Source organism: Haliaeetus albicilla, chromosome 3 (genome assembly GCF_947461875.1).
Source record: "Haliaeetus albicilla chromosome 3, bHalAlb1.1, whole genome shotgun sequence".
Lineage (NCBI taxonomy): Eukaryota > Metazoa > Chordata > Aves > Accipitriformes > Accipitridae > Haliaeetus > Haliaeetus albicilla.
The window spans coordinates 50772786-50795053 of NC_091485.1; the positions used below are offsets into that span (position 1 = coordinate 50772786).

The window sequence follows — 22268 nt, forward strand, 5'->3', positions numbered from 1 at the left end:
TCAGCAATCAGGAGCAAAAAGAAAGCACTGTTTCGTGATTATAATAGCAAATTCTGGAAGACAACCAAATACATCATCTGGCAGCTCAACAGCTGTTACAGCTTGGTAGTAATACCTTGGCATTTGCTATAAGCTATAACTTGAAAAAATTGATTTCTCATCTGCCAGAAACAAGAAAATGTTCTCCTTTTAACATTTCTGAAGTTTCTTTCACTAGAATACCCAGGTATTTGACCCATTTTTTTATTTTGCTTGGTTTTTTACCCTTACTAATTCTGTATTGATCTGATTAAAAAGTAAGTTTTTAGGGAAAAATACTGGATACAACTTAAATAAACAATGTGCATTCAGATGAATCCTGTTTTGATGACACACCAGGTAGTAGACAGCACAAAATATCCCTAATTGTCCTCCTTGCTCATATTCACAGCTGTGAGCAAATAGTCGTTATTATACTCCATACCTGCCTGAAAAAGGGACATTTCCAAAATAAAGTTCCGTACCTTTCCCTGTGTTTTGCTGTTAGTTAAGACTTCTTTTTCCAAGTCAGAGGCAGTATACAAGGATGTAGACCAAGATAATAATGACAAGAATTTACAATACTTAACAAACCCAGTCTTTAAATTACTCCTGGATATAGGATAGGAAGAGGAAGAAGAAAGATGTTTATTGCAATTTTTAGAACTAGATGAAATTGTTAAAGCATTTGTTCTGCGTGTAGAGAGGCTCCCTGAAAATATCAACTTTCTAAGCATACAGTACTTTACTGACCTTAAAGTAAGTCTGCATCATAACAAGAACAGGGACTACTTAAAATCTTTTAGCATTTCAACTATTCTAGTTATTTTAGGGTTAAGTAAAAGCAATCCATCATAAATATTTTAGATTCTGGCATTCCACTTAGATTTTGAAGTGTCATAAACAATATCTCTCAGAAATCAATATTCACACAGTACATCTGTGGGGAAAAGAAAACAACATATACACAAAGGTGGTATGAGCTATCAAATAGATCTCTACCTTTACGCCTAGTGCAGTTTTCTTGGCCTCTGCTTTTAATCTTGTAGCTCTTAACATAGGCCTGGTTTTCTTATAATCTTGTTTTCCTAGAGTAGAAAAGCACATTTAATGAAAATGATGCAAAAAGATTATAAAGAATGTCAGCAATTATTTCAGTTGAAAAGTCAGATCTAACATTTTTGAAAACATCCCACAGTCCAGCACTTTAAACAGGAGCTACTCTGTAAAACGGGCTTAATCCATGGAACAACGGTCCTTAACACAGACAATGATAGCAACCAGCAAGAGCTGACAAATCAGCGTAGAACCTATTACTCCGGAGGGACATCAAAATACACATACGGATAGCCATCCACTAGTACAATATTTATTAAATTTTTCAGTAAGCATCAGAAAGCAAGTAAGTAGATTAAAGGTGGATGACGTTTTTCCCTCACATTTCAATCAAAACAAAATTTTCATTATAATTTTTGTTGGTTAGTCATCTCTAATGCATATATAAATGTGTAATACATGACATTATGGTGAGTGTAAATGTTTCATCATTCTGAACTGGAACATTATTTGAAAGTATCAGAACTCAGAGACATGCAGGTCAGTCCAAGTAAGCGCTAATAAAACCACTGCTTCACACCACCTGCTTGTAGAAACGTGTTACACAGAACCTTCTAGAAGTGCCTTAGACGGACTTTTTAAAAGTTACAGGGACTATCTCTTGCAGCCACAAAGAGTGCAGCCAAGTGCATGATTACTATGAGTCCACATGAACTGAGTTCAGCAAAGGACATGCAAGTACTTAAGAATGGTTAAATCATTTATCTCAACTTAATAATAAAGCATAAAACACTTGATATCTCTCAGGGACATTTTTGCTGTCTGAAGGGCCCGTTACTGCTGTGCTATGTACCATTAACCATAGCTTCTTTAAGTCAACAGAAGTCAAAGTACAGATAGAGTCACAAAAGGAGGAGAAGGAAAAGAGGATTCTGTGAAGAAACTACTCAGAGGGGTAAAGCCTCAGTACAACCACTTTGGCTTTTCAAAAAAGTCCCCCTCCCTGCCCCCCCCAATGCATACATGCCTTTTTGTCCTTCTTGCCTATTTCCAAAGCTGAGCTACAATGCTTAAAGCAGAAATGTTTGGCCATTTTTAAAACACTAATTTTACATAGTTGTACATTAGCTTTCATTATTGCTCCATTCAAATAATTTAACCTTTCCTCTAAAGCTGTGCCCAGTAGTTTTGCGTATGCAACACCCCTATTTGTTCAACCAGATGTGATCTTACATTCATAATCAATAGTACGATCTTCTCATTTTATGGTCACCTTCAAAACTGGGATATCATAGTGCAGTGGTGAAATTCTGAAACATGAATGGGAAAAGAAAGGTCTTCTCCAGTGATATACTGGATTCATGAAAACACACCTCTGCCTTTGTCTACTTTTTCTATCGCTCTGCTCATATTCAATACAAAGCTCCTCTCTGTAGCATATTGTGGATGCTGAACTTGTGTTACGAATTTGCTTTCATTGTATGATCTCTCTTCAATCCTAGGGATTATATATTGTGAAGGTCTCTGTATTACCCTTTGGTCAGATATCATTCATAAAAGACTTGAAATAACTTAGAAAATACTCAATGACAAAAGGAAAAATAACTGAAACCATGTCTATTGGAAAAAAAAAAAAGAGCAGCATATATCCAAGGAACCTTCTTAAAGGACGGAGTGAAGAAAAGATGACAGAATGACTATTTCTGTCTGATGTTCCAATATATTAATCCAGTCAATGTATCTCAGTTGCAGGACAGGACCACTGCAGCATTATTCTTCAGAAGTCAATAATATCTGATAATAGGATGCATCAGGAGTACAGTAATTTTTTTGAACAGTTAGGGAAAGAATTGCAGGAACCACCAAAATCGCTAAGACATGAGATGAAGCCAGCCAGAAAGAGAACGTGTTTCTTCTCCCGTAAGTACTGCAGTCGTACGTTTGCTATGAAATAGTTAAAGAGCTGTCAGAATTTCTGTTATAAATGGCAGGAGTTTATAACTCATAAAAATTCACTCCAGGCTGAAATTTGGCATAGATATACCCCAGCCTTGAATTTTTTTGTTTGTTTGTTGGGAGCCAACTTTCAATAAAGTGATGCAGCTGTTCTTACTTACTTGTGAACAAACTATAGAACTTTATCCATCTGAGATGTTTTAAGCATGAAAAATACCTTTGTTTAGAAGTATATAACTGACAAGGACTAAGTTCAATTTCAGTTCTCATAATTCAGGCTTGCTGCTCTCCCGTCTGGGGTAAATAAAGCAGGACAGCCAGAGGTTTGGCTTCCAGTGACGCAATGGCACTAGATAATGAAAACTAGAAAGCTTTGTAAGGCCCACCAGGAATGGGAAACAAGTCAGCTACCGAAACCCACATCCCCTTCCTCACATTGCCCATTCTCCCTCCTCCTCTGCCAGGCTCAACTGTGAAGGTGACACGAGCAGGGGTAAATATTGCACAGGAGACCCAGTCTGTGAACTACATCTACCAGCACAACCCAAGTCCATTCCTAGAGAAAGGAAAGCATACTGGTGTTCTTTCCCTTGGTTTCAGGTGCTCTGCTACTCTTTATTCCAGTATCGTGGCTGCGGCTAAGACTGGATTCTACTTATCTAGAGAATACTTCCAGATTTATATTAAATCTGATATGAACAACTAACCCCCCTGTATAACAAATAGGCTATTTTAATAATTACTGTAGAGCTGGTAGTTCTCCAAATCTATGCACCTGCCATTAATTTACCACTCTCCTTGCTAGATGTGATAGCCAAAAGGGGAAAAAAAAAAAAGGTAGGGAAACAGTCTGAGTCCACCAAGTGCAAAAGTTTAAAAAGGGCATCTGTGGAGTTCTTTGTAATGAAAACCAGATTCAGCAATTGTACTAAAAGACTCTTAAAACATCTGAACTTTCTGAGGCCTTGGGAAAGACATCTGCACTACAGGACTATAAAGAACTATGAAATGCAAAGCCCCTACCATGTGAATACTGATCATTACCACCTGGAAAACAAGCGGAAATAAATAATACAGGCTCCTTACTTTCTTTAGGGCCTGCAAATTCAACCAGTTGGAATACATATATTCACACTCCCAATGTCTTCTAGTTTTAGCTCACTTATCCTGCAAGCTTTCTTGTACATTTATCTGTCAGAATCATCAGCTTAAGCTGTTTCTTCTTCCCAGGAAGTGACCATCAACGCCAGTTAAGACGGACTTATCAGAGCCCCATTTGCCTGCTTTACCCAATGTCTATTCAAGACACTGAGTTTTCCTGAGGGAATGTATGAAGGTGTGAAGAAGCAGCCAAAAAGACAGAATCGGAAAATTGGAAAATTTCCAGACCAAATCTTACTTTTTGCATCACTTAAGCAAAATTCTTTCCTCTTCTACTTCTTGTTATTGTTATCAATTCATCATCTTATCTCTTATCTCAAACTCCAGTGCCAGCTTTCCTTAACTTTTTTTATAACTACCCCAATTTCCTTTTTTTTTTTAAACAAATTTGCCACTTCTTTCTTTACAACTTTTCCCAAGTCCATCACTTTCTTTCCATTTTTAAGGCCAAAGAACTAGTCCACAATAAGGCAACTTTTTCTTACTGACTACAGCCATCATCTCTCTGCTTGTCCTGCCTCCTGCCAGTCCCTCCCAAGACCAGCTGCAAAGATCGTCCACACTTCCATTTGAGTGCTTGAAGTTGCCTTTGCCCTTTGGAAGCTCTCCAGAGCTCACCTTTCATCCCCCCACTTCCCTCGATCCTTCTGGCACAGTTTTTTCCACTCCTTTAGTGGCAAAGGGACCTGAGTAGCAGCTGAACTGAGTTGTGCCCTGTTCACAGGTCCTGCTTGGAAAACTTTCCACAGGTAGAAATGAAGACTATTCTGCTAGCTGTAGGATTAGAAAAGGGTAAAGATAAGGGTGAAAACCAGGGATTTTTTCAGCCACTAAACACAGCTGTATTGTGAAAAATGCCAAAGTGTCTCCCTCAGAGTGAATATTAGGGATTCATACAATATGCAACATGAATTTGTTTCTCCTCATGAAACTAGGATTAAAAATCTACAGATTTCACAAGAATTTTTGTGATTTATCTCTACTCACGAGGGAAATTGAGATCCCATATATTTTCTGTTCAATAACTTTAATAACAGATTAGAGATAACCTGATCTTGTATATTCAGTACTCTTTTTAATTAAACCTCCAATGACACCATGATTAATGCAAAACTTAAACTAAATAATACATATAAGCTAGACAAGTTCATTAAGTTCTGGGTGACCATTTGCTTTTTTAGTCTACAGAAATAATGTGACTTATCAGGTAGTGTGCATAACACTGTACTTTTGCATACATACCAAACGCTGTTATACATGTGACTGAGAATGCAACATGCCGAGCACTATATTTAAGAAAACTGACTACGTTTAAGATTTTGTTTAAGGATGCTGCTATTTAAGATACAACCCAAAAAAATCTATAGAATAACTTCACGAGAAAAAAAATTAGATTCCCAACCCTTCTAGATATTTACTCTTTCATTCTAACAATAGCTCATTACTGGAATTGAATAACAGACTAAAGACTGCCTCTCTGCTTTTCAATTCATCAGGCTTAAGCAGAAACAGGACTGCATCTTTGGCCTTTGTTGATGCTGCTGTCCAAGCTTATTATCATATGAATATCTAGTTATTGTTTTATAAATGTTCACATTTCGGGAGCTCCCTGCTTTCTTTTCTCTCAGTAGACTTTACAATATCCACCTTCATTATCATCATGTGGCAGCATTGCTCTTCGCCTGCATTTGCTACTTTAAAAATTAATGCACTGCTATTTTCTGAATACTGTACTGCGTAAGCTGCTTATGAGTACATTATGCTATCAAGCAAGCACATGCAGAAAAGCTTCCTAAACTGTTATTCTTTCAATGAAAATACAGCTGGTTCTGCTTCAAAGGCACTTCTTTTCACCTGCAAATGGACTTGCTCCTACACTTATTCCTCAATTCATTGTCTTTTATTTGTGTCTGCAAATCTTTAATTGCCTTTAATTAGAAAAAAGTAAATTCAGTGCTTTAATCTTGCAAATACATTCAATCATAATTCTGTCTGGGATGAATACCAAGTTCTATTCACTGACTGATCTTTATAACAAAGGTATATAAATTTATTGTCCGTTTATATAGACCACACCAATTAAGCCACAATGGAAAAGCAAATAGATAAGAGTCAAAATATTTGAAATGAGAAATGTGCAATCTAAATTTAATTACTCAGACAAATTATTTGAAGATGAGTTATTTACAGCATGCCAAAAAACCTGACAGATAGTAAAATTTGCTAATCAACATTACAGATTTAAAATTCCTTTCAACACTTTCACTATAATTCATAACAACCAACAAACTGCTGTCCTGAATCTTTCTGTGCTGGTGTTATAGTCATAATCAAAACATTAGTAAGACATTTTCCATACAGTAGCAATCCATTTCATATGTTAAAGTACTGTTTAAGGTGTAATAAAACTACAACTACTGTGCAAATTTTAGTTACCAGTAGTACTTTAACTAAAGTACATTAATGTAACTGATGCCGAAACCCATATTAAAATGTATACGCAGCTAATTAGAAACTAGAGACAGACTGTGGCAAGCTCTACTGTCAAACTGGAAGTGTGAAATCACACACCTACTTAAGCTGAAATCAGCGTTCTTATGATTATTGATCTGAATTAGCGAAGATTCCAGGAACCCTCCACAAAACCCCTCAGAACAAGTCCTCCAGTCTTTTCAGGTTTTCCACAGTCTGACTTCGAGCATCCCCTCCTCTTCCCTGCTGTAACAGGGGGAAGGGAAAAGTTAGATCTCGCTGGCAGGGCCAATGGTCCAAGACGGAGGAAGGCTCAGTCACACCATCCTCCACAACCTCCTTACGTGCAACACATAGAAGGTCACAGCCATTGCACCTGACTTCAGTTTTAGGTGATTGCTTGTTTGGGTCTCTCTTTACTTCCCATAGAGAGACTTCTCCAAAGAGTGAGTGACAGCACTCTAGGACAGCCTCAAGTGCTCCCTGGCAGTGCCTATTTTACTGTCACCAACAACAGAGAGACCCTAGAGATGTTCAGCACCCAAGTCAGGTGGGTTGGTTTCACCTCTAAGGTTAAGCAGAATGAATCTGAGCCAAGGAAACTAGATCTAAAGGACAAGTGGAGAAGAAGAACTGGTTTCCTACATGATTTTGTCTGGACTCCTGGGACATTTGCGGATATGGCCAAATTACCTTTGAAGTAATTATCTTAAGTATTACTAGTACTATAGAGAGAACATCACAGGGCCACGAAGGGACTGTAAAATGTATCTAAAATCACAGCTTGAATTCCACCCTTGCTCAGCTATGCCATGGTGGTTCCCAAGCTGGTTAGCTGTGTCTGTACTACAGAGCCACTGTTGTGAAGGTGTACCACAATTATCACACTGCTTCTTCAGAACTGTTCCTGTGTACCAGCTGTGGCCCCTGGGGCTTTAAGCTGCAGTCTCATAAGATAGTTTAGGTTAGGAAGGGATTTGTGGAGGTCATCTGGTCCAACCCTCCACTCAGAACAGAGCCAACTTCTAAACTGGATCCAACCTGAAAGTTAGCTCCAGTTGCTCAGAGCTAGTCTAGCTGAGCTTGTCTAGCTGAGTTCTGAGTATTTCCAAAGATGGAGATTCCACAACCTCTCCAAGCAACTTTTTCCAACATTTGACCATCCTTCCGGTAAAAACATTTTTCTCCTACCTAATGGGAATTTCCATGTTCTAATTTGCCTCTTGTCCTATCATTGTGCACCTTTGAGAAAAGTTAGGCTTCACCCTGTCTGTAGCCTCCTATTAAACATTTGCAGACAGCAATAACATCTCAGCTGAGCCTTCTCTCCTTAGAGCTGAACAAACCAGCTCTCTCAGCCTCTCCTTGTACATCCTGTGCTTAGACGGTCATCCTGGCCCTTCACTGGACTCGCTCGAGTATGTCCATGTCCTCCTCCTAGTTTTCTTGAAGATGGGCACGGCATTTGCCTTTATCCAATCACCAGGGAACACTTCCCTGGAACCAGCTAAATGGCTGACAGTTCAGGGAGAATTTGGCCATAAAATCACGTTGTCTGAAATACCTTAATGTAACTATAGTAATGTAACTAAAGTGCACAAAAGGAATTCAGCAGGGTCTGTAAACAGCAAGTCAATGGACTAAAAAGTTCAAATCAGTTTGTGCTTTCAACAATTCCATAACTTTAGAGTAGTTTAGTTTTTAATAGGAGGGAAGACAAGTATTTTTTTTTTTCTATGTGCCCTGGGACTCCTCAAAACTGGGCTCTACCATCTCATACACAGTAGCAGAATTTTTCTTTAAGTGACTTTATTAATGCCAGCAAGTTAGGTGTCTGGCATGGGGAAAGAAGTGTTTTCTCAAGTGCTTTGTAACATCACCCAGATCCATAAAGGCACCTAGGCACTTAGCTTCTAAGGTGCATGTACAGAAGTATATGATTAAATATCTCTGAGAGATTTTAAACCAGTCACTGTATATTAATTGAGTAACAGAATTTCAACCCAGTGAAACTCTCTGAAACTCTACTGACACATGACAAATCTTAAGCATGCATGCCTCATCCGTAACACTGTAACTCTAAAACTGGAAATAACTATTTATTTAGGAAGTTAAAGGAACCTCAGGAAAACAAAATTCCACAGGAAATTTCAGGCCCAACCTCAGTTAAAATCAGACAGCAAATCACACATCAGTAACAGTGTTACGTTTAAGCATTGGCAACAGAACTCTAGCTCACATCTATGGAAACAAGACCAAGCTCTCAACTATTTATTATGGGTTTTTTGTGCTCTTAGTGTCACTCAGACATATTCAATGACCATTCTTTTCCTGAGAAGCAGAAGTGAGATTTTCTTATTTTTAATTGCTGTGATTCTAAATGGAGTTTTTGGAGTCTTAGGTTAACACAAACATTTTGATATGTCTTATACCTACTCAAGAGTATGTCTGTACTCAGAAAAGGCATGAAAACCCCCCACAGCCTCTCTCTATTTTATTCAGGTTTAATGGCAGCTCAAATCACTGACCATTTTTCAATCTTGAGAGACGGAACAGCTTGACACTAATAATACATTTGCAAAAGACACATCATCATTTAACACAACATTAAGTGCTCAGGGACAACTTTCTACCGTAGACACAATGTGCTCTGAGCTCAGGGTTGACATTTAATGCTACAAAGATAATCCAACCAGCCATTCATGAGGGGTAAATTAATTTTCAAGCAACTGTATTTCAGCTTTAAGCCAACAAGAAGGGTGCATTAAAATGAATAAGATCCTTTCATGCTGCATGCAAGATTAAAAAAAAAACAACACCAAAATATAAAGCATTCTTAAGTATACCAAAATATACCCATTTAATTATTGCTATCTTTCCCTGATTCCAAAACAGAAGTCTGGTAATATTTGTTAAATATAATATTCTGACTACAAACAGAATCCCTTAGAAAATCCCTCAGAATTTGCTACGATTTGCCATGAAAAGCAGCATTTCATTAAAGAAATGCTTTACAATTAAAAATTGTATTAGACATTTGTTGATTGTAATGAGTAATTAAGAACATATTTAAATTGGCACCTTTTCTGATACTTCTTTTAAAGAGTATTTTAAAAATCTATATAAGCAATTAAGAAAAATTCAGAAAACAGGTTATCAATAATGGACAAAACAAAAAATAACATCAATACTTTAAATCAGCTAATTAGTCAGGTGATTTCATTGTTTTCAGTACCTGTAGAATATACTCAATTAACTGCAAGACCATAATAAAAGATCTGAAGAACAGCACTAAAAATATTGATGCTTCCTAGATACTATTTGATGGGCAGTCTTTTTTCACACATTTCTATGCTAAATGATCTTTTACAATCTTTTGCTCAAGCCCAACAGGTTCATGCCTACAGCCATTAAAAAGTAATAGCTCCATGTAAAAGGAGTATCTTCAGCACACATGATGGCAGTTCTTCAATTAACCTTTCCAACAATCTTCTTAACATTTCCTACTCAGACAACTATGAAAACATTAAATACCTTTCTTAAAAATAAGTTAACACAACTAATTTGAAACAGATCACTGGGTGGGTGTCTCGCTTCTTTTCTTCTCCACCTACATAATGTATACATGCATTGATGTGCACATGTAGTTTTCAGCACATTTTTATTACTTTGCTATGGAACAACTACTAGCAGTTGCACTTTTATATAAACAACCATGTTTTAGTATAAATTCTGAAAATGAGAAAAGCAAAACAAAAATACTACTGCTTAGGAGTGAAGTACCTACCATTAATGCAATTAAAAGCCATATTTTTATCAAACATTTGATTAGATGACTTTCGGACAATGGGAACTATCGTACTATTTCTTTGATGATGAAAGGTGTGAAAAAGGCAGCGTAAGGCATGGTAAGAGGGACACACAGCACACAAAGAGTCTTTCTGCCTTTGTGAGACATACTGCACCCACCTCCGATTTGGCTTACACTGATTTTATTAACTTTGTTGGCTGCAGATAGAGGAAAATGTGATATACCCCGAAATAAGTGGAAACAGACTTATGGTAAGAGCTTTCTAGGAGGAGGGAGGTAGCGTGCAGCTCCATCATTCCAGAGCTGCGCAAGTCCTGAGTATGCTCTTCTGGTCTTTGCCATCTCTGTCCCTAGAGGCCTCAGACTTTTTTTAATATATCCCATTTTAAGGTGTACTCATACCTCACTTAATAGGGGGAAAAGCTGAACAGGAGGGGATCTGCCAGGCAGAAGCTAAGTAGCAAAGACAAGAGAAAGACAGATGATTACACTGTTGTCACAGACACCGACCTGGAGGACACATCCAGCAACATGTTCCACACAGGGACAACAGAGTCACAGAAAAAACAGTCCTTAAAAATGGAGATGGCACAGCCTCACTAGCTTCCCGCCAGTGCTTCACTAGGTTTACTATGAAAAGTTTCCTCATGTCCAGTATCTAACTCAAATCTCCCATACTGAACTGTCAGCACATTACGTGTTGCCATATCCACCACAGACTTGGAGGACAGTTGATTTATTCCTTTCTTTGCATAAGGCTTTTACATATTTAATGACTGCCATTACACCTCTCAAGTCTTCTACCCTCCAGACTGAACCAGTCCTTCAATCCCAGTCCTTCAGTCTTTTTTTCTGGGCTCCTCTTGCTCTCCTCTGGACTTTTTTTCTGATCTTTGTACAAAATTGAACACAGCACTTTGTCTGAGGCCTTACTGATATCTTTTATGTATATACTCTCCTCACACATTCAATCACAGTCTGCCTGTGACTCTGCTCACTGTTACAAACCCTTTCTTCAAAATTATTGCCTAAGCATTTCTTAGTCATATTCAGTCTGTAAGTTGATTATTTATATCAAAGTTAAGAATCTTTCCCTTTTCCTTGTTGGATTATATTCTATTTTTCCAAGCCATTTCATGAATTTCTCAAATGTAGTTTGAATTTTAATCTTAAACACTTATCTCTTTACTGCCTCCCGTAGTGGTATAATTTGCAAACTAAATTCATCATCCTACTTGCAATTAAAATATTGGGTCCAGGACAGACCACTTTTACAAACAGACAATAAACCACTAATAACTACCAAGAACAGCTTTCATACCAGTTTGGTACCCATCTTGCAGTAGCTTCATATTCATGCATCTGTAGTTTGTTTACTAGAATACTTTGTCAAAAAGCCTTGACAAGGTCAAGGCATATGGCACCTTTTCCTCTTCCCCATTGATAAGGTTTGCTACTTTGTCAGAGAACTGAATTATTTGACAAATCATGTTGGCTGTTGCTTACCTCCTTGTTGTACTGTAGGTGCTAACAAGATACTGTCTGTCCCTGTCCTGAAGAGCTTACTGTGAAGGATGAGGAAGCTGCATTCAATAATTTATGAATATTATATGTCCCATCTGTTTGCCTGTTATTGTGATGTTGGCTTTATAATTACTAGAGGTTAGCTCCAATAAAAGCTAGCCTGTGCTTAGGCAGGAAGGTAGTAAAATACTACTAATAGTTCTCCACTGAGAGCACTTAAAGACAATAAAGGAAAATATAGAGACTGATGACCAGGTCACCCAATTCAGTTGCCCACAATAAAGCATATCCATGTTACACACATTCCACAAAACATCTTCTCTGTTCTCCTTATCCCCACAACTACCTAGCCAGAAATTTCTCTCATTTGTCTTACATAAATTACTTTCTTTTGACCTTCAGCAGAACAGGAACAACTGAGGTCACAGGAGAAGTCAAAGATTCCCTACTGGCATATTTTTTTAGGAAAAAAACCACCACACATGTAAATGATTCTAAGACTATGATCAAATGGAAAACAATACCCCCTTCCCTATTTCCCCACTGAAGAAAACCCCTTCAGCAGCCCTAGCCTATCTGAACCAGCAAGAAACTCTTCCAGACACATCTCTGGCAGTAAATTTAACCTCTTGGGCATATGAACAGGATGAAAGCAACCACTGCCTGAAAAATGTTTTCAATACCAGCAATCTGAAATTTATTCCTAATTACTCTGGTGTATATCATGCTACTGCCAGACAACACCACTGAGTCATTCACAACGGTGGTTGCTGAGTAAGTACCACAACATCACCAAGTACTCTACTACTACTAAACCTTCTGGATAAAGGGTCAGTGGTGTTTCAGGAGAGGAGGATCTCTCTCCCTCTGCTGTAGTTAACCCCACACTATGTGATGTGTCCAACCGTATTAGGTGACCGGGGCCCGTCCCAGGGGAAGTCACAGTGGGACTGTGGCACCCATGGATCTGGAGTCATCCCTCCTCCCACGCCCCTGTTTCTCCACGAGCACCCTCCCAGGAGCCACAGACCTCCCCAGCCAAACCTGACCAGCCGTTCTGCTGTGGGACTTTGCTTAAAGAAGGGATGGTGACATCTCGTCCAGGAAGGGAAGGACACAACCTGTCTCCCACAGCTTCCTTTTCCCCAGCTGGAACAGAGAGGTCTTGGGGGTGGAATGGAAAACCTGAGCAACTCAGGGAACAGAAGAGGCCATACAAAACGAGTACAGGACCTCCACCGCAGATACCACATTGCATCCGTTTCTAACAATTTCAGAGTTTTCTGTTCTCACACGATAGCATGGCAGCATTTGAACAGTATTAGTACATCACCCAGCATTAAGTCATATATCCGGTTTCAAGAAAAACAAAAAAAGCCTTGCAGCAAACAGAGAACATTGACAAAGTCGCGTGATGAACCAGGGACAGAGCCTCAGAGACAGTGCAGCTCAGGAGAAGCTAGGGTCACTTCTCTCTAACGCCTGCCTTGTTGAGCTGAAATCTTTGTTAAAGTTAGCCTGCGTCCTTGCTGAGAAGATTAAAAACATTCTTTGCTTCAGATTGACTCACCATTAATTCACCACTGGTCACAACTTGCTAAAGAAAAGCTTCCCACATCTGAACCAAACAAAGCCTAGACCGGAGCTAGAACTTGTGGGTAATGGACTAAATTTATGGATTTAGTCCAAGTATGGGATTCATGGTGTTCATCTAGGAGCGGAGAAGCTGCAAGAGCTGAGGGGGATACCCTATGAATGAACACAGCCACATTTAAAAAGGGAAAGAGTAGGAGAAGGAATAAAAGACATCTGGGTGAAGAGACTTGCGTAAGGTCAGGCACCAGAAGAATGGGACAACCGTGATCCTGAATGCCTTAACTCCTGATCCAGTGTCTTATCCAGTGGATAATGCTTTTCTCAGAATCGAAAATAAATTGGATGCTGTCTGCCAAGATGCAGTAATTCCTTACTAGTAAGTCATATCATTCTGGACCAGCTGTGTATTACAAGACCACCCCAAAATACAAGTTGTAATTCATTAATTCTGCCTAAGTAAAAGGTTTCCAGTAATACTGTCAGCATTTGCAGTTCTCACTTCAATGAAGCATATTGCGAAGGATGCTTTGTCAGACCTATATATCACTGTCACTCCAGGAGTCAATGCACTGACAGTCTTAGCAGAGGTGGATGTTACAGGATACTGTGAAAGTCATTATGTAAGATGGAAAAGCAGGTTTTTGGAGTCTCACACCAGCAATGCAGAAATCAGAGGCTTTTAATGGAATTAGCGGAGAAGGGAACATCTCTTGTACACATCACCATTATCCCTTGGGATCCTAAAATTATTGGTGAGGAATAATCTCTCCAACTCACTCATAATTTTAGCACTCTTAAGAACTACATATCTTCAGTTCGCCCACAATTTAAACTTCTTTCCTTCAACAGAAACACCACCTGACAGGTCTTAACTAAAAGTGAATGACAGCAATAGCAGCTTACTTAAAAGTGTAAAGGAAATGCATATTTATGAGCACCCAGAGTAATGGTTTAAGGACCTCAGAACTAAAGGTGTAATAATGTCTCGAAGGCATATTAGGAGACACAATTTTACTTTCAAAAACCAAACTGGGCTACAGTCAGTGATGAGATCTGTGTTTGTGTTAAGATAATAGGATAGAGGGGCCTGGCTAACTTTAAAATTTACCTTTATTTTTCTGGACACACTACGCCGTCCTTTTCTTTTCCCTTTCTGAAGGCTCACAAAAAAGGAACTATGTGTGTGTGCATGTAGTGTATTAAAACATGTAAAATAATGGGATTTTGCTCCTGAGTTCAGGACTGGACTTGCTGCCTTACAGGCGAATGTCTGGTGTCATTCACAAATACTGCAATCTTCAATATATAATGAAGAATAGCTAGGCTTTACTTCACACCTTCTCTTTAGGCATATAAATTTGTCAAGTAACTTAAATGTTTTATTCTTCCAATCACTTTGCCATCAGAGTGATAGTAATGAGTTTATCTGAGACCTTTTGATTTTATGTTGTCATTCGCACCAGCATCCGTGCTCTGTTGATGTTTTAATGAATAAAGTCAGCTGGTTTCAGTAATAATCTTATTTTGAACATGACTATATTATAAACAATTTAAATAGTGAAAGGCATGTATTAGGGCAATTTATTCAAAGAAACAAGGATTGCTCGCAGCATCATTTTTTCTGAAACTTTATTCCACAGGATGATCTTTTAAGTATGCTGCCTCTTGTAGGAAACGTACAAAACCTGGAGAGACTGCTGAGGAAAACAGTCTACCATCTGGAAAACTATTCGATTAGAGCAGATAAAGCACGGAGCTGTTTTCTATTCCTGAATCTTCCATAAAATTACTGTATGACCTTGGGAAATCTCTTTTCCTTGCAAGACTTTGGTACTCATCAAAAACTCCGAGATCCTGGTCGAATGGTGGAATAGAAGTGAAAAACACTCATGAGTGTTATCTATTAGAGATGATTCTCTGATGGCCTATATTAATTTCTTTTTAAAGATTTTAAAATTACATTTACAAATATAATGAGAAACAATTTTTAAAAGTACCTGAAAAAGTAACCGAGTCTGCTACTGACCCTTAAAGTCAATTTCTTATTCATTAAAAATGCATGTTAAATATTTATAAACCCATGCACAAAGCAATTTCAGTTTCTGGAATTAAAAGCATACAAAATTAAACAGAATTAAACAGAAAACTGACTTCTAGCTATGCTTGTTTCCTCACAAGCTGTTTATATGGACACTGCACTGATCACAAAGGTCCTACGTAACCCTATGTCCCCCTCTCCCTTCCCTTGCTGAAGAAGTCCCTCCGTGTAGAGTCTCCTAGCGTGGTCTAGCATGCAATGCAGGACACAGAACTTCAGCCATGCACCATTAGGTGACCAGTGACTTGGTCCTAGCTCAAGGGCATCTCCTTGTGTGTGAGAGTGCTGACGTGCAGCATCGGCAGAGAGAACCCCCCACCTCCCACGGCGGCGGGCTCCCCGCAGACAGGACAGGCATCGCTCAGGACAGATGAGACAGGTTATTTGTAAACTACCTGAACAGTCCTCTATTGACATTTCCCTCTCTGATTGATTCCGTTCTTTAAACATACCAGAAAGGACACATTTATTATACATCGCATGCAGAGTGAAAAACAGTCAATGCATTTCTTTTTCAGAGTCATTTTTCAGTTCCTCACAACCTAGAGGTTTGTCTCACATTCACAGTGAACTGTTTTTGTGAATGTCTCATTTTGTAGATAGATAGATGTAGAAACACAGAACAAAACAAAACCACACACCCTCCCTATGGCCTGTTTTTCAACAGTTCAGTTCCTCAGAAGTGAGACACAACTTCACTTTCAGTAACAACGCAGTCCTTATGACAGACATACTTTTCATAGATCCAAGAAAAAGCCAGTGGATCTGATTATGCTAAGTTCTAAGAATTTAGCAAAGGGATTTTGCATATGCAGAACAGAGGACACTAAATTATTAAAACAAAATTACTGCAATTAACATTTGAGTGACACATGCATGCAACGAAGATTTACACTGAGTTACTTCTTAGTTCTTTCGGTGCAAAATCCAAACGTGTGGCAGAAGTACAATGCTAATTTAATACTCATGTTCTAATCGGTAATTTTTTTTCTTACGATAAAAGGCCTACAGAGTGTGGCAAAAGGACTTGCCGACAGTTCACTCCGTGGTGTGCTAGTGCTTTATTTTTTTATTGGTTTTCTCCACAGAAATACCATAAGGAAAATCTTTAGGCACCCACCTGTATTTTTAATACAGATACGGATAGTAGCAAGTTCAATGGCAGGCACTGAAAAGTCAAGGAATAAATATACAGTTATCTGCTCCTAACATATATACTGGAATACAGAAATTTGTGAATTTTTATCATTTTATGATAACGTATGCTGCTCAGAAGCCCCCTCCTCTTTCAATAGCTAAATACGGACAATAAGACTCATTGATCAAGTTGTATGATGTGTAGTAAATGAGGCAAGTGACCAATGGAAGATGACAAATGCATTTATGGTTAGGGTAATAGATGAGGACCAGAATATCTTTTCCTCATTCAGCCACATGTTTTGGGTATGACCTTGGACAAGACATTCACGTTTTGATTCATCAAATGTGCAAGGAGTCCTAGGTAACAGTATTCCTTCTTTTGGGTTAGGAAAAGTGCAGAGATTTGATGAGGTAAAACATGGCGATAGTCTTACCTCATTCTCCTCCGAGGCCAGCATCTCATGCCATGATCAAATGGCAGCCTTAGTTGGTATCTGCCTGTCATATGTTAGTGACCAACAGTCCACATAAACACATGTGCCTTGATCACTTTCTAGTCCAGGTGTTTACCCAACTATAACCCACCCTAGCTAATGTATCAACCTATTCCAAGATTTATGGAGAACGAAGTTCTTTCAATGTCCCCCATACTTGTGTGCACTTCCAAGACCCAAGCAATTTTATGCCAAAGATTTCACTAACGCTTAGTGCTGCACACCCACATGAATTTCTTTCAAAATGTGCTAAGCTAGGTTAAAATAAGTCTTGGGAAATGACTGATTTTGCATATGCTGTTCAATAAATAAATAAATAGGTGGAGAAGGAAAACTCCACCCAAAGAAAGCACTTCAGTCAGTGACATATGCAGTGGAGACAGCCCGTATTACCATGCCCTTATTCCACAACCTTTGGCACCTGCTGTAAACTGTTTCCAAACTCCACCTATTTACTTGCCGAATGAAGTATGTTCCCAGGTTCCTTGACAACCTACAAATACTATGCATTCCTCTTTTCTGCTCCCCTGGAGGTGAGGCAATTGCTAGAAGAATTTGGTATGAACCATTTTTTAGTTTGCCAGTGACATTTTCTGATGACAAGAATGCCTGAGTCACATCCTATTCCTACCAGTGGGACATGCTGCAACAGCTATGGCCAAAGGGTGACATAGGAAAGTCCTGTCACAGATGTATAACTGGGGATCCTCTGAGAAACTGCACACTATACTTACTACTAGAGTGTTAAGTACTGCACTTCTATAATATAAAGAACAAAAAGAGCAGCAACACCAAATGTACACCCAGCAGTTTATTTAAAACCCCCCAAAACAAACAGGAAAAGATGATGCCATGGAAATATTTTGATAGTTTCACAACATTATGTTGAAAGCACAGGCACTGAAAAACAAAGGTTAGTGTTATGATCAAAATGTGCCCCTTTTCTTTCGTCTGCCTCCTTTCAGCCTGGACTTTCAGCACGAATTTCATATTCTCCTCAACAAAAAGGGAAAAGCCTGTGAAAGTCAAGATTATGTTTTCAGTTCTCCTGAAATCTTGATTTTGGTGAAATACTCAGTATTAATTTTTCCACAAGTAAAACTACAGTCAGAAAGTTATGGTAATCCTTCCAAATGCATTTTCTAGCTATAAATATCTTGGAAAGCTGCTCCACTTCACAGTGAAACTTTGTCCATATGGAATGTATGACTAGGAAGGACTTGGTGAACTACTGAAATCCAGTACTCTGTGAGTGAAGGCACCCATACCATTAAGTTTTGTTCAAAACTGATCATAGAAAACAATCAGTTGGAAAACAGGTTAGAGATTTGGGTTTTTTTTGTCTTTAGCCCTACTAGTAGGACATTACTCAAGAAGATCAATCTCCTGTTGGTAAGAAACTGCCTTCTAATTTCCAGCTATGTTTCTTTATGGACAATTTATACACAGTTACAGACTGGATATATATGGACTATTGTATTTCCCAAGTGTTTATTCCCAAAACATTCACTGAGAGGAACAATACTTGTCTGAGTTTGTGTTCAGCTGTGCTAAACAACTCTTCTTGGTCACCCTAGTAGTTCTTTCAGCATCTCTTTCACTTTTGATTCATCTTTCTTAAACATGGATGAGCACAGCAGTACTCAGTACTTCAAACGCACTCTCTCCAGTACCCTATATAATGGCTTTATTATTTCTTATCTCTACTTTAAATACATACAAGGATAAAACACACTTTTTTTTCATGACCATGGCTGATCATCAGAAACAAGGGGACCTTTCCCTTAAGACTTCCAGCTGATGAATTGACAGCATTGGTAGCAAGTTAGCTAGTCATCAAAGTAAAGATATAAGCCATGTTTTAAGATGCTGATGCAACCCACCCGGACATTCCCATATAGCAATGTATGACAAGTACCATATCATTAGTTTTCTGTTTCTTCATCTGCCCATGCACAGGAGTGTACTGAGCAGCCGTGAGAACCTTTTCTGTGGTAGGACTCTATGCTGGCACCACTCTAAGCAAATATTCCTAGCATTTCAGAAACAAATGAGAATAATGGCACAGAATGTCAGAATAATTCAGGATGGAAGGGACCTCTGGAGGTTACCTACTCTAACGAGAAGCTAGGCCAGGCTAACTTCACAGTTAGATCACATGGCTCAGGTCTTTGTACAACTCGGTTTCAAAAAATTTCCAGAGATGGAAATTCCACAATTTCTCTGGGCAACCTGTACTGGTATTTAGTCTCCTTTGTCGTGAAACTTTTCCAAAATTATTACCAAGTTAGCAACATGCACAGTTCTTTGATAGTATTTTGACAACAGACAACAAACAAATCGTGAAGAAACATAATAAGCCTTTCCAGTATGAAAATGTTATTCATTTTATCTTCACACTTATGGATTGGATTTTGCTCCCAGTTACAAGGAAGAGCATCTGAAATAACTTGCTAAATTCAGTAGTGTGATACCTGTCCCAAATCTCCACCACTGTAAAATCCAACCTTCCTACTCATGGCCTCTTGACTGTAGGAAGTGTTTCTCTTCAGACTAACAATTACCTGAAAGGTAGCTTGATAAAGCAAAAAAGTTAACACTGAACTATGCTTTTTAATTTCTCTTTCTGCATCAGTGAGAGAAGCAAGATGAGGAAGACAACCCTCTGTGGACTACATTTTTTCTGCTTTTGCCACAGCTAAAATATTTTATTCTCCCTCTCTGAAGAGTACATGAAAACACTTCCCTTTTTGTCCTTTTCATGATGATTACTCATTAGAATTTGATAGTTTCTCTACACAAACACAACAGGTCATATTTACTTTTTCCATTAAGCCATTTGGACGGAAACTCTTCCATGGAATATATGCTATGGGGTCTGTGGTTTTCCAAGCTGCCTATCAAGATACACGGAGCCTCCTGTGTTACAGACATGAGTCTGATTTTCTTGTAACTCTACCAATCGTTTCCATCTGGTATTGTACTTAACAGGTTGATTTTCTGAGACACTTCACACTATGAAGTATGTTAAGGATTGTACCTTCAGTTCTATTTGATTTGCAATTTATTCAATGTTTCTCCCTGTGCAGTTCATTCTAGTTTGCACAGTCCCCATCTATTCCAGAAAAGACACAGCGGACTGCAGCCTATCTTTTCTGATAAAGTATTTCTTCAGAGATAATCCCACTAGTCACTTCACTCCATTTCCTTCTAATGGTCAGTAGGCAAAATACACTTTACTATACCTGAACATTATGGAAAAGGCTGTGCCAAAAAAAAGAACTCCATTTAGATTTTGTTGTGCCTTCCACATCTATGGAAGACAACATCATCATCCACTGCAAACAGTGTAAAATACCTCTAAAAATACATGGATTTAAACTATCATAGTTATTATTCATAAAGTAGTTCAGCCAGTAGGACTGATCTGACCTACAGAGGCTGCTGGACTGAAATCAAAAGTGATTCTAAGAAGGTGGGGGAAGCCTACACAGGAAGCGAATCCTTCTTACACTTCCTAATCTATTCAATCTGCACGTTATACGGAATAAAGACTCTTCCTAGACTCACTCACTCGAGGTGTGGCCTGGCTTTGCAATATGTTCGACAGCAATACTGGCTTATGGCACTTGTTGGCCTGAGTTTTGCCACACACTTCAGTCCCTGCAGTGTGCTGTCCTGCTCTTCGATGCATATTAGCTCAGTTTGTGCATGCAGCCAGATGATGAAGTAGATCAGGGAATTGATTCAACTGAAAAACTGCCCAGCACATTTTTTTCTTCAAGCTGGATCAAAATGGCACACAAACAGCTGTGCCATCCCAGAGGATGGTATAGTATACACCGTGACATAGGGACAGGAACAAGTAGAGAGAGGTCGGTGTTGCTAAAGGTCACTTTGTAATGTCAAACTGTACCCTCTGGCTATCTGGTTGTAGGTGTACCAATATATTATACAATGCCAACAGGAACTGGAATTCAAGGGTCTGCACACTCCAATTGTTACAACAGTCCCTGGCACAGTTTGTGCCCAGACTAGCCCTCTCCCAAGGAATTCCTACAGATGGCTCAAGACTTAACATGGGCCTAGAGCAATTTTCAATGAGCAGTTTGCCAGCAGCCACTCTGTTTTAGGGACAAAAGAGTTTTAACAATATGGTCAGGGTCATTCGATGCCAGTTGGCCCCTGTGCCAGAAAGCAGTACCAGGCTTGCTTAACCTACCAGTGCAGACATAAATCACCAGCCCAAACTCAGACCTTTCACCCATTAGAATAGAAGCCTACAGAGATGATTCTTACACATCCCCACTCAACGCCTGCAAAACCCCTAGGAGGCCCCACCTGCATTCTACTTTAACTTAAAACCTCTTCCAGCAATACAGTGACAGTGGCTGCAGGCCCCCCAGGCCAGGCCTACACAAACAGTTGCACGCTCGTTTTGCCTGTCACGTGAACTGGTTATGTGCAAGCCAACTTCAAACCAGGGGATGCATTACCATAATACACAGCATCGTGGCCAAGTTAATTAGCGCTGCTAAGAGGCACGTCAACACAAGCACTATGCTCAAGAGGTCCAAAGCTGAGGGATTTAACACACCCTCCGAGTTCAGACTTATTCACAACAGGTTCAGTGAATCTGGGCCACGCTTTCATCAGTATGCTGTAACCTTGAGCTGAAGGGACCATGTCTAATGCTGAGACACTGTTTCACTCCATATGCTAGTTCATTATCCAGCTCCTCTCTGTTTTGACTGCCAACAAATAATGATGTTTTTCAACACTTCTCCACTAGGAACTGAATGCACAAACATCGCATCATAAATGCCACCCAACATCTGCCAGGCAGTTACCATCTTCCCATGACTATCACCTAGGCTGAACCTGAGCAAGTGATTTAGTGACAAGCTGTGTCACATCCTCTTACCTATCACACCCTAGATCA

The 22268-nt window shown here is 39.1% G+C and overlaps 1 protein-coding gene across 9 annotated transcripts in view; it reads right to left on the reverse strand.

Annotated features, from left to right (window-relative positions):
* The window catches only part of TRIQK (triple QxxK/R motif containing), a 64824-nt gene that overhangs the window by 13954 nt on the left and 28602 nt on the right, over positions 1–22268 (reverse strand). For all 9 annotated transcript variants that reach the window (XM_069779660.1, XM_069779658.1, XM_069779659.1 and 6 more), the window contains one exon: positions 1021–1106. In XM_069779660.1, the coding sequence (XP_069635761.1) occupies positions 1021–1106 (86 nt within the window). The remainder of the gene's footprint in view (positions 1–1020; positions 1107–22268) is intronic.